Raw genomic sequence first — 13915 nt, forward strand, 5'->3', positions numbered from 1 at the left:
TGGACACAAATGCCAATGGAACTGCCACCCAGGTCCAGGGGCACTGGTATAAATTAGGAGCTCAGTCCCAGCAGGCTGTCCTTGGGTTGTTCCATGCCAACCTCTATTTCATTATGACTGAAGGACAGTTGTCCACTTCCGAGGTCGGAAGCCAACCAGCCCCTCTCTAGGCTGCGACTCCACGGTTCCTTGGGGGAATGAACTACTTGCAGACACAATGGGGGCACTGGGACATGGGAGGACAACATGACATCTTATGTCTCAGTTCATGTAGTGTGTTCCAGATCTCTCATGTAACTACTGTCTTTCGGGAATGCCGCTGAGTGCTTAGACTCGGCTGGGGCCGCTCTTCTAAAGATTCTTATGCAGGGTGGTACTGAATGCCTATGCCCAGCAGGAGACGGCTCAAGAGTTACAGGGAGTTCTCGGCTCCTTTCAAACTTCCTTAAAAGGTCTTTGAGAAAACTGAATGTCCTGGTTGTCATCCAACAACAAGAAAGTAACTTTAATGAGAGTTGAGTCAAAGCACAGTGGGACTAGTAAAAGACAAGAGGGCTGAGCCACAGGTGAAGGCTTGGTGCTGGGCCCACTGCCAGGCTCTTCGCAGCAGCCTCAATTCTCCGGTTCTACACGGGCATTTGTGTATTAGTGCCCTCTGTGGGGTCAGTTTGTACAGTAATCTAGGGTACCGCTGTCTCTCCCCCTTCTCCTTTGCCTCCAGTAAGAGATACTCATGCAGTCTTCCTGAGCTACCGGTGAGATCTCTCGACGTGACTGCCACTGCCACACACGGCCAGCCTTGTTACAGGAGTATTCCTTCAAGTTCAGTTCCTACGGGGGACGTTCAGGACAAGCTCTGGTTTACCTTCTCTGATGTTCTCCGAAGAAACATAGAAATTCCCAGGACGCTCCTGACTTTTTTCTGCAAAAACTGTGAAAGAAAGAATATTATGAGTGAAGGCGAAATATCTCCTTCTCAGGGGCTCTGTCCTACATTTATGAAACTGTATGCATTTACAAAAAATAACCTTGTGCAAAACAAGTCATAATCATTTGGTCATGACCATTGTACACATATTTCTGGAAGAAAAGAGTGAGAGAGAGCAGAGAGTGTCAAAAAGACAGGGCAGATGCACAGGTTCTCCAGATTAAAGACAAAGCCAGCCAGAGGGCATCAGCACTATGTCTCAGATTGTTAAAGGAAAGGGTAAGGCATGTGGTAGTGGACATGCATTTGGGAGCCAGAGGCAGGCAGATCTCTGAGTTCGAAACCTGTGTGGTCTACATAGTGAGTTCCAGTACAGCCAGAGCTACACAGAGAAACCCTGTCTCAAAAAAAAAAAAAAAAAAAAAAAAAAAAAAAAAAAAAAAAAGAAGAAGAAGAAGAAGGAGGAGGAGGAGGGTCTGGAGAAATGCTTAAGTTAGTAGAGTATTTGCTGTCCAGGCCTGAGGTCCCCAGCACCCACACACCTGCTGGGTATGGTATCCCACATTGTCAATCCCAGCACTGGAGAGGTGGAGACAAGCACATTCCTGGATCTTGCTGGCCAATAGCTGAATTGGTGAGCCCCGAGCTCAGTGAGAGATGCTCTCTCACAAAAATATGCTGGAACAACTGAGGAGTGCTACCCAGCATCAAACTCGGGCCTCCGGCCAAAGGCAGCGGCACAAACACATGCACCAGCATAAACTACACACAGGGAAGGGAAGAAGGAAGTGGAGGGAGGGAAAATGCTATGGAGGGGGGAGGATGTGTGCCAGGATCCCAAACAGAAGCATCTGCGAAGGCCTGCCGCTAGAGAACAGAAGGAAGCGCCTACCACCGGGCAGGCCCATCTATGATAAGGCAGAACTCTATCTGGTAGAACAAGTAAAATGTGTCCTTCCAGGGAAAGCAAGATGAAGCCACTCACGAGGAACAGGCATAGGACAACAGAGGAGTATGAAAAGTGAAACCCTTTGTAAGTGGTAGGATGACAAGGTCATCTCATAGCTCCCTGGGATCTGAAGGAGGCTTCCCCAGCTAAAATCCCTGCTCTGCCACTCATGTGTCACGTGATCTTGGATGAGAAGCTTGACTTTCTCCATCGTCTGTTTCTTATATGTAGAATGAAGACCAGAAACAACACCTGCATGGGGTTGCCATGGGAACTGAGGGCTAGCGCATAGAAAGCGCTTAAACATCGTCGGGCACACACGATCATGCACCCTTGGCTTTAAGTGCTTCCTAATGCAGTGTTTCATCTGACCCTCATAACCACTGTAGCAGGGTAGCGTCACTTCTCATGACCATTTCTAGGTAAGGAAACCGAAGCCAAAATGGGTAAAGTGACATATCCCGTGTCCTATGATGTGCAACCAGAAGTTAGAGGTGAACCTACTCCAAGCCACTGCCCCTATTGTCACCTTGTGGCCTACGGTCCCAGCTCCACTGCCTCTCTGCAATAAGTTGCCACCTTTTTCTCCCACTTAGGAATTACCACAGTACATCTGTGGGCTCGGAAGCTGTCCCTGAGACGAGGATTTGACGGCTAGCACTCTGTCTGGGAAGTATGGTCGTTACCCTTCACTGTCCACCTGGCTAGATTTAGAGTCTAGGTGTGTCCATGAGGGCATTTCCAGAATCCCACATCAGCAGAGGGATGCCCCATAAACGTGGGCAGCACCATCCCACGGGCTGGTGTCCCATACTGAATAAGAAGAGAAAACAGAGCCGAGCTGGTAGACCACGTCTCTCTGCTCCCTGACCGCAGACTCCATATGACCAGCTACTTCCCATGCCTGCCGCTGCAGCTAGCGCCGTTCTTGCTGCTCTGTCTTCCCCACCATGATGTGCCGGCACCCCTGACCTGTGAGCAAACAGCAGCCTCTTCTTGTTAGATATTTTGTCACCGCAATGAGAAGGCAACTATGATAGGAGGTGACCGACGTGAGAGAGGAAGCGGGTGAAACGGTACATGGTGGACTAGCAAGCAAAATACCACAGCCGGGTGGATGCACAGTGTGCAGTTCAGAGCCCCCACAAGACAGCAAGCACACTGGGTCATTCAAGCCTTGAGCAGTGTCCATCTATAATAATTCCCCGGGGTTTTCAGCCTACCCCAAAAGATGGCAATGGAGGGCCACATGCTGGAGAACGCCCTCAGGAAAAGACACAGCAGTGTGGGGGGAGCCAGGCAGTGGGTAATATCCAGTGGATATGCTAAAGGAGACGTGCCCAAGGACACAGCAAATCTTAGTGACACAGAACATCCACAGTTGTGGTGCAACTAACTTAGGGTTGCTAGACTGAGAAAAAATTAAAGCCAAAGGAGGTAACTACTTGGGACATAGATACATTAAGAAATGTATTCGCAGGGATGGAGATGGTTCAGTGGTTTAAGAGCACTGACAGCTCTTCCAGAGGACCTGGGTTCAATTCCCAGCACCCACAAGGCAGCTCACAACTATCTGTAACCCCAGTTCCAGAGGACCTGACACCCTCACGCAGACACACATACATGCAGGCAAAACGCTAATTTACATGAAATAAAAATAAATAAATTTTAACAATGTATTTGCTGCTTGTTTGCAATTCAGAGTGAACCGGGCATCCTGCATTTTATCTGGGTGTCCCAAGCCAAGTTACCCGCGGCTCTGCAGGGAGTTCCCTGGCCTCTTTAAGACCTCCCCAGGTCTCATCTTCCACAATACGTGCTATTAAAAATGGATGAGCGGTCAGGAGCAAGCACAGAGCTTGCAGTTTTGCTCACACGGAACGTAAAAGCATGTTAATATAATCAAGTCCCGAAGTGCAGCCGCAAAGCCTTCCGTCTCTCACTGATGAACAATAATGAAGAAGTCACACTAAATTCTTTCCACCTTTTACTAACATCAGTAAGCAGTTAGCCTGAGATAGTAGCTCAGCATCCACTGTGGAGTCAGGGTCCCCGGGCCCAAGCCCTGGCACTGTTGTGTGGTGCCTGACCTCTTGCGCCTGCATTTCCCATCCATAAAATGGGGATCAGGGGCCCTTACCTAATAGGTTATTTTAAAGATTAAATGCAAAGAATGTCCCTAATAGATTTCAACAAGTGCCAGCCATTAAAATGATTAATAGTGATTATAGAACAAGTTATGAGATAACAATGTACTAGTTTCTCATGTGCCTCTGTCCTTACAATTGCACACGAACGCTACCAGGATGGCAGCACTGAACTGCCCCTGGCCTAACTCCAGAGTTTGTCCTGACGTATGACCTATGACCCTGGCTGGAGACCATCCAGAAGACAAGCAGTGCTGCTGACCAGGGAACCAGGAAGTTCCTACTGAGCACTATCCCTCGCCACACTTGTCGGGAACCTTGCTTCGACAGGTATACCACTTATCAGGGTAGGGCATGGGGATTAGAAAAATAAGTAAAGAGTACGAAGACACGAGTAAAAAAAAAAATAAAACAGAAATATAGGATAGTACCGGGAGGGAGTTCCAGTGAATACTGAAATTTTGCCCGTGTTTAATTTCCATATACTTTTACACCCCAATACAAAAAGGAGAGGAAGAGGGGGCTGGAGAGTTGGTTCAATGGTTAAGAGGACTGCCTGCTCTTCCAGAGGACCTGAGTTCAATTCCCAGCAACCATATGATGGCTCACAACCATCTGTAATGAGATCTGGTGCCCTCTTCTGGCCTGCAGGGATACATGGAGGCAGAATACTGTATACATAATAAATAAATAAAATCTTAAAAAAAAAAGGAGAGGAAGACAAAAGACTGTCTTAACATGATACAGAAGACTTCTAGAACAGTTACTTGCTTCAATACTTTAGACATCAAGTCATTAATTCATAAGAAAAGCATTCTGTTGTTTCTGCAGTGAACCTACCCTAGATCAACTATCCCGAAGGCAGCCACTCCCTAGGTCAAATCTCCTAATTTAAAAGAGGGAGCAGAAGTATGTTTGAATTCTCTGACCTTCAGTCAGGGTAAAAATTGATCTACCTGTATGGATCTTCTTAATATCCAAAACATCAAGTAACCACACCCTAGGACATAGTATATAGCCACACTATTGTTAACGACTTTGAACAACCTCAAACTCTCTGACCTTCAGACAAGGGGAAAATAGGCTCACAGTTTCAGGCCTCCACACACACTTGCCTTTAGAAATGTATGGCTTGTTGTCGGGCAGTGGGTGAAGGCCAGGAGCACTGGCCTCTGGCCTGGGCACGGGAACAGGAGGCCTGTTAGCCAGGTCCACAGAAAAGGTCTCATCTTCATCCACAGTGTGATAAATATCCTCCCGGTGGGCATGGTACTGCTCTCTCACCAAACTGGCTGGTTTCATGCTGTTACCTACAACACAGAGAGAGGTGATTCAATACAGTGGTCTGGGAAATTGCAGGACTGCAGGTCTAAGACCAAGTGAGTGTTCATGTTACCAAAGTAACATTCTGTGGCAGAGGCTTCCCTTGAGACGTCTCCTGCACCATTTGCTCAGAACCCATGAAAGCAATGAGGAGGGCACCAAGGTCTCCTTCATCTGCCACCCACTCAGTCCAGGACAGCAGCATGGGTTCGGCTGCTTTACTTTCACAACTACGATTCTGTTGTTCACCTTAGTATAACTAAGGGAGAGAAAGCACCCCCACTCCCAGGCCTGAGCACTCCCAGAACCACTTCCTGATAATGGGGCAACAGTGAGACAATGCCCTGGCTCCTCACCACTGACCACTCCCTTGTGCTCCCCACAACGACTATAAAATGTGGTTCCTCCTTGCTGAGCACGGTTCTGGGTGCATTTCCTGAGTGATGACTGCATCTAGTTTACAAAAACGCTGTGGAGTTGCTGCTACCAGTAACCACAGTTTGCATATGATAAAAAAAAAAAACTGAACCTTTGAGTATTTAAATAACTTGTCCAAAGAGCCCAGAAGCCAGTCTGGTACCCGGGGATGCTATCCCTGGAACGACCCTTCTTCCCACTATCTGTTTCTCTCACAACTGCACACTGTTCCCCACTAAGCAAAACCACTGAGGTCAGATGATTGCCTCCCCCTTCCTGACCACCAGCACCCTACAACCCCACGTTCTCTGTAAAGATCTGCCCTTCCTGCCCACTAGCACCCCACAATCCCATGTTCTCTATAAAGTTTTGCTTCTTTGATTGACACCACTCAATCAAAACAAATTCTTCTCAAATGCCTGCTTGAGATATAAAACTTGACTTTGGGTCTCCTTCCTGTGAGGGTCACAATGCGGTGATTTACTGGGACTTCTGTGTTTCCATTACATCTTTGCTGAGCTTCAGAGAGGTCACCTTTGTTTCTTGGTGTCCTGCGTCCAGGGGATTGGCCAGGTTGGTCCCAACTAATTAGAAAACATGAGTTCAAAAAAAAAAAAAGAGGAAAAAGAAAAAGAAAACACAAGTTCCTAGGCTCTGGCCTTAAGAAAAAGGTTTCTGTGTGCCTGCTTATCTCAGCCTTTTGCACAAGGGGAGGGCAGAACTCTGGGAAGGGCTGCAACTAAGGGAAGTATCCTGGGAGAGCTGCCAACCACCCCGCAGGGCAACAGTGGCTCTCAGAACACGTGTTTTCCACTGACTCTAAACAGTTGGCTTTGCCTCAGTTTTTTATCCTGCTTTGGGAAGGTAGTTTCCTCTGCTCGGAATCTCCTTCATGCTACCTTGTGCCAGGCCAGGCTGGCACAGTCTCAGCCACACTGTGACCTTCCTAGAGAGGCCCCATTGACCTCCCAGTTTAAGCTGAACTGCTACTTATGCTCTCTCTGTGTTTCATTCCTTAGCTCTAGGGCCCTGCTGTGATGGGAACTTATTATATTGGTGGGTTGGGCTCCCTACCTTTCTCCCTCCCTAGTCTGTCTGATGCAAAGGGGAGGCCCCAACCCTGCACCCCATATTGTCCTAGAAGCAAACTCCGGCTTTCCACACTGTATGTGTTCAGTCACACCCTTGGAATAGAGCGATGGATGAACTCTGGGTAAATGTGGGCCAAGCAGAGAGCCATGTCTCAGATTTGAGCCTCCCTGTGGTGAGTCTGCCTTCCCTCCCAGTAGTCTGGGCTGGGCAGACTCTGGGGAGCCCCAGTGAAAGCTCAGAGCTGCTGCATTATCAGAACAAGAGGCAGTCCTGTCTTCTGCAGAAGAAGAAAGCTTCGTGGCTTCAGACGGCGAGAGAGGGCAGACTTGTGCAGAAGTGGTATAAATAGAATTCCTCCCTTAGCAACATCTGTCCACAGACGGGCATTTGTGAGGAAGGCGTTGTTGGAAAGCTGTGCATTGTTAGGGTTTTGTGACCTCCTCCCCCATCTGACAGCGCCTCCAGATAATCATAACCAATCTCTTGGCTCCTGCTGCCCAAATAGATACGATTTTCAGGGAAAATGTGCTGTCCTACCCTAGCCGCCAGGTTCCCTAGAAACAAAATATACTAGAGAAGCCAAAGAGAGCCAGTTGACAGGACACGTGCTACCCACAGCCAAAGGACACCTCAGAGGACCTCGGTCTGTGCTGTTGGGTCCCTGAGAGGATGAATTCTGACCCGTATCTCAGCCTCTCCCATCATGATCCAATTGTGCCATTTAATGTCATTAACTAATGATTTAAACAGACGGCTGATGTGTGCCAGACATCGCCCTGTGCCAGGCTCCATATTTCACTGGGGGCAGAGAGTTAATCCTGCCTAGAACTCTTTATAACTTACTACTGACTGGCTGAAGGTCACACGAGTGGCATGAAGGACAGGCCTTCAGAGCTGGGCCTGGGCCACTTGTCCTTACCCTCACACCCACACCTCCGAAGGGACAGAAGTGTCCCTCACATGCGTCAGTCTGTAGCCCCCACCCCTAATTCCTCAGAGCTGCAGAAGGCTAAGAAATGCTTCCGGAATCACACCGGGTAGAAATGAGAGGCTGAGTAGAGACTGAGAATGAGTCCAGTTTTATCTGCGGTGTAGGTGAATATCTGTGCAATATTTTGCATGAAAACAGTATTCTGGACCCATTCATAACTCCTGGAACCTATGTGAGCTCAGACCACTGAGTCACATGACACTACCAAGATCGTAAGACCTACTCCCCGAGACCCAGGGATTCTGTTCTGGCGCTTCACGGCATGTGTGCTCCCAAACGTGTGCAGAGATGTTACATGCAACAAAGGCATTCCCTGCACTGAGGCTCACGAAAGCACAGAGCTGAACACTGGCTAACATAAGCGGATGTCCAAGTGCCTGCGGAAAAGTTAATGTTGTGCTGGCATGACATAAACTAAACATGAAAGAAGACACGGGTATCCAATATTAATGCATCCAGAGAAACTCAGAGACTCTAGGGTGAGAGAGAGCCACTTTTCTCATTGCTTTAACTTTTAGGGCCAGATGTGGTGACTCACACCTGCAGGTGGGAGACAAAGGCAGGAGAACTGCCATTCACTTAAGGCTAGCCTGGATTACATTGTGAATGCCAGACCAGACAGGTCTACATAGTCTTGTCTATTTGTGCATGTGTGTATATGTATGTGTGTATGTGTGTGCATGCTTTTTGTGTCATTTGAATTTTTATTATCGTTATGTATTACTTTTACAATAGTAAGCAACTATAGCACAGCAACAGGTGGGCACAGCAGGGAATGAAAGGGGGTCCTGCTGTTAAAGATTTAAAAAACAAAAATCAGAAAGAGCTGTTTTGCAGCCAAGGCTTTCACAGTGACTCGATGGCAAAGCAGTAGCAGTGTCACCTAGAACTGGAAAGGAAGAGGACTCCTGAGTCCCATCGAGACCTCCTGAACCCCTAGACCAGCTGATTCCCACATTGGTGAGCCTGTGCCTTCGAAAGCATGCCAGGTGGATGTGGGGCACACTGAGATGTGGGAGCCACTGCCAGGGCGGGGGGACGGCAAGCTCAACTCCACCGGCACGCACTAAATACCTGTGTGTGTCAGGAAGCGAGAGACAATGTCCTCATCCCATTATCCTGGAGTCTTGAGCAGGTTACAGAGAGCAGCCTAACTTGAGGGTAATTTGCCCTAATCTGACAAGGACCAGTCTGCCTATGTGGATTCTCTTGATCCCTTAAACAGCACAGTGTTCCCCTGCATTCCCAAGGCACCCAGCACATTTTTATGTACGCTGAACTATGCTTTTCTTCCTAAAGGAGAACCTACGTGGGGTGTGTGTTTACCTCCTCTGCAGGGCAGGACTGAGTCTGTATTTGCACAGACTTAAGGTTTGATGAGGGACTGCTGGGAAATGATTATTTCAATCTAGCATCACATGACATCGGGACGGCAGGAGGCTGCCATCGGCTCCTCACTCACATGCTATTCCTTTCATAAGGTGACGTGCAACCAGGGGTCGAAGGAGGCACCCCAAGCCAGGAAGGGCTTGAACTGGAGTCCCCACACTCAGCCTACTGCCTCTAGGAACTTGGAAACTCACTCTGTCTGTTCCTTTGTTACTTCTCCCGCTGAATGAAAGCAGCAGTACCTAATCCACAAGGTTGCAAGAATCATGCAATGGGTGTTGTGCATGAAGCCCTTAAGCTAGGCCTGGGCACTGCTGAAGACAGCAGGGCAAGCCCGAGGCCGAATAATGAAGTCGGTCAGGAAAGCATCTCTGATCTCATCCACGGCCCTCTCGGTGCCGGGTGCTAGCTGAGGAACGTAACCAAACAGCTGATCCTCGACCGCCCAGACCCCTCTCTCGGGTAGATAGAGGGTTAGAGTGGGAATCAGCAGATAATAAATGTGCCGGGCCCTGCCGCACAACACCCAGTGCAACCCCCCACCCCGCCCAAGCCTATACTAGGAGTGTACAAGCAGCCATGAATAACAGCAAATGAATGGGCCATGGTGAACGCTGATCAAACTGTTGGCAAGGCTGGGCAGGTGCCCAGGCTGTGATTTGCCTACAGTGCCCAAACCATTTGACCTCCGAGTCTCATGCCCTCAGCACTCTGCTTCTATAGCGACTTGACTGGCAGGCCAGCCGTAATCATAGACGACTGGGCAGAGAGACGCAATCACTCACAGTGTAACGCCAGACGACTCTGAAAGCGCCCATAATAATAACAGCAATGATTAGGACGCGTTGTCAACTGCTTCTTCTGTGCCGGGTCTTAGGTGAACCGTATTTTCACTGAAACTCCCTCGATTCTCACCACAACCTGCCTGCTCAGTGCACCAGGCAGAACTGTCTCATTGCTGATCTGCCCGCATCCATCTCGTTCTACAGCTGAGGAGATAAACACCTTGCCCGGGGCCTTCCAGATAACTGGGAGGAAAGGGAACACAGAAGGGGCCACACTCTTAACCACTGCCATGCTGCCTCTGCTTGGCAAAGAGGGTGTATGTACCCATCCTTTACTAGAAAGCAAGGCTTCCATGGAATCATATCTTATTTTGTTTTGGGTTCTCAGTCCCAATATCCAGAACAGTCCTTTCTGCTCATAGTAGGTGATTATTTTTTTTTGTCAGATAAAAACAGACATGTAGTTTAAATGAAGTCTTCTTGGAAGTAAGTAGTTTAGTGTAATGAAAAGGTCCAGTCATGGACCTCTGGCCTGTCTCTAACAGGCGGATGGGGAAGATCGGGGTAGGCATGGAGGGAGGCAGAGAGCCGTTAGCCGTCATATGCCACGTATGTGCCAACCCTTGAGACTGAAGCTTCATATGGAATCAGGCAACATGTTCTGCTTGTTTCCTATCAGCTTTCTGCTTTCCTGCTCACAGCTACAACTTACCTTCTAGGAACTTGCGGATCATTGAGTCCTTGGTGGGCCGAGAGAGGCTTTCTCTAGAGCCTGGGTTACCTGCACTGGCCTGAAGCATTTCAACATCTGGAAGGAAAATGAGACAGAGTGAATGTGCTGTTTGTTCTTCCACACAGGGGAGAAGACTCTGGTGGATTTGGAAGGTTATCCAAGGTTTACCCTTCTCCCATTCCCCACTTCTCCCTCCTTCTCTCGCTCCCTCCCTTCCTCTCACCCACCCACCCATCCATCCGTCCATCTACCCATCCATCCTTCCTTCCTAGTAAGTGTTGAGCATTAGGGAAAGTGATAAGCACAACACCCAAGCCTTTTCTTGGATCACAGGCCTCCAAAGACAGACACACTCATGTGTGTTTGAAAGACTAGGTTTAATTTAAAAAAAAATACACACTGCAGTATTGCTTATTACAGTAAAAAAAAGGGGGGGACCGAAACAATGGAGAACAGACAGACCATGGTTTGTTCAAATGACAGAAGATTATGTAGCAATTAAAAAAAATAAGAATGTCTTATAGCCACTTCTACCAACAAAATTATAGCTCAAAATATAGCAGGTGATGATGTTAGATGCAGATGATTACAGTACATATAATTGAGTTGGGATTCCCTTCTGTATGCTGTGAATATGTTTTATTACCATTGGTTAATAATGAAGCTGCTTTGGCCTATGGCAGGACAGAATATAGGTAGGCGGGAAGACTAAACTGAATACAGGGAGAAAGAAAGCAGAGCCAGGGAGACGCCATGTAGCTGCCAAAGGAGGAAGACGCCAGAACCTTACTGGTAAGTCACAGTCTTGTGGTGATATAGAGATTAATAAAAATGGGTTAATTTAAAATATAAGAGCTGGTTAGGAATGTGCCTGACCCATTGGACAGACAGTGTAGTAATTAATAGTTTCTGTGTGATTATTTGGGTCTGGGCAGCTGGGAAATGAAAGTGCAGTCTCTGTCTACATACAATATAGTATGACAAAGCATACATGCAGTACAGTATGACAGATACACAGACTCTGAAGACCTACAACACAGTGATGCAAACTGCATATAAACTAGGAAATGTACAGCTAACACAGAAGTGCTGAGCATGGGGTTGAATTCCTGACAGTGGCTGCCTCTGATGAAGGCATGAAGGTGGTCAGACTCTGGAGACCTAACAGAGGATTGCATCCAGGATCACAACACTTAATTTTTTTAAACCTCATACATACTATTGGAGATTCTGATATATCAAAGGAAAAAATAAGAACTCCAATCCCAGCAGAGCTCTGTGAATTCAGGTTAATCTGGTCTATGTAATAAGTTCCAGGACAGCCAGAGCTACATAGAGAGACCCTGTCTCAAAACAAACAAACAAATAAACAAAGAATCTAAATCTTCAGAATGACATTTTAGATAATTAATATGTTCTCGTTAAGGAGGCAACATAAAATTTTATTTTTATGTTTGCACAAATATGTATAAATTTTGTATAAACACACACACACATACACACCCCCCCCCTGTTGTAAGGGGGTATAAGCAGTTAAGACTCAGTGGTTTCCTGGGACCTGAGGATATGGAGATAAGCAAGGAGAAATTATCCCCTGATCCCTTGCTATATTTTAAGGCCTTCTTTCATCTATTCAAAAAATAAATAATGTTTCAACACTGTTTATGTTAACATATTATCACTCAAATAATAACTATTTCATAAACCAAATCTTATCAGAAAAGACAGTGTCACATTCAAATCGAAAGTTTACAAGCAATCAACAGGTCCTCTTCAAGAGTACTGAGACTAAGAAAGCCTGAGAACTGTCCCAAACTGGAAGGGATGGAGAAACAGTCTGTGCCTTGCACATCATAGCTGAGTGCTCACCGCTAAGCTGAGTGCTCCCTGCTAAGCTGAGTGCTCACTGTTAAGATGGGTGCTCACTGTTAAGCTGAGTGCTCACTGTTAAGCCGGGTGTTCACCGCTAAGCTGAGTGCTCACTGTTAAGATGGGTGCTCACTGTTAAGCTAAGTGTTCACGGTTAAGTTGGGTGCTCACTGTTAAGCTGAGTGCTCACCACTAAGCAGAGTGCTCACCACTAAGCTGGAACACCAACTCTCAAATAAAATTCTTTCTGAGGAGAGGAATGAATGAGCAGAGGAGTAACCAGCAGAAAAGCAAGGACTCATGACGCACCAGGACGCCACTTTCTGTCCCCTCTGCCATCAAGTAAGTTCCTTCAGAGGACAGGCTCATGTGGATCAAATGATGGAGGTAGAACTAAACGAAAGACCCATGAGAATCCAGTTTCCTTTACTTTAAAGTCATGCTTTCACTGATCCTGAAGAGTCTGACTTCAGAAGCAGGAAAAGCAGGCTTTGCCAAAGGTCAGCCTTCTTGGCCTCCCTGACAGAATTGAGCCGGCAGTTACATACAAGGTTGGGTATCAGATCACAATACACATCCCTGTCTTATTTCCTCTACTTCTTCCCTTGTTTTTGCTTGTATGACATCACACCTACCAGCCTGGTGCCAACAAGTCTTTTATGGTGGCTCTCATTCTGTGGGTCCCGACCCCTTTGGGGGGCTGCATATTGGATATCCTGCATATCAGATATTTACATTATAATTCAGAACAGTAGCAGAATCACAGTTTTAAAGTAGAAGCAAAATAATTTTCTGGTTGGGGGTCACCACAACGTGAGGAACTGACTGTATTAAAGGGTCGCAGCGTTAGGAAGGTTGAGAACCTCCTGTCTAGGAGAGCATTTGCACCCACACGGTAATCTTGCTAAGCCCAGGTCAGCATCACAGTGGCAAAGAAACATGTCTTAACTCAGCAATCACGGCCTTAGGATGCCATAACTACAGCAGGCAAGGGTAGGAGCCACCTTGGGGGGGGGGCTACCCTATACACCTATACTCCAGAAGTGCAACTTCCGGGGTCCCCAAAAAAGGTGCCAGAGTTATTGCCTCCAGAGACTCAGAACACAGGTCCCTCACTGGTATTCGCAGTTAGGTACAGCACCTCCCACATCCAGATCTGCGACCAATCAGGAGTCATTCTCGTCCTAGGTAATGTTGCCTAGAAACACAGTTGACATTTGGCTCTTATCGGGTTACCAGGGTAACAAAGCTAGGAAGTCAAACAAAGGTCAAATTCTCATGCAGAAAAGGAA

At 47.3% G+C, this 13915-nt stretch overlaps 1 protein-coding gene across 1 annotated transcript in view; it reads right to left on the bottom strand.

Moving 5' to 3' along the window:
* The window catches only part of Pik3ap1 (phosphoinositide-3-kinase adaptor protein 1), a 126113-nt gene that overhangs the window by 24614 nt on the left and 87584 nt on the right, over positions 1-13915 (bottom strand). The window contains exons 10-12 of the mRNA XM_026781333.1: positions 10734-10829; positions 5140-5334; positions 866-931 (exon numbers count right to left, since the gene is read on the bottom strand). Coding sequence (XP_026637134.1) covers positions 866-931; positions 5140-5334; positions 10734-10829 — 357 coding nt within the window. The remainder of the gene's footprint in view (positions 1-865; positions 932-5139; positions 5335-10733; positions 10830-13915) is intronic.

This window comes from Microtus ochrogaster, chromosome 8 (assembly GCF_000317375.1).
Source record: "Microtus ochrogaster isolate Prairie Vole_2 chromosome 8, MicOch1.0, whole genome shotgun sequence".
In the NCBI taxonomy this organism is placed as follows: Eukaryota; Metazoa; Chordata; class Mammalia; order Rodentia; family Cricetidae; genus Microtus; species Microtus ochrogaster.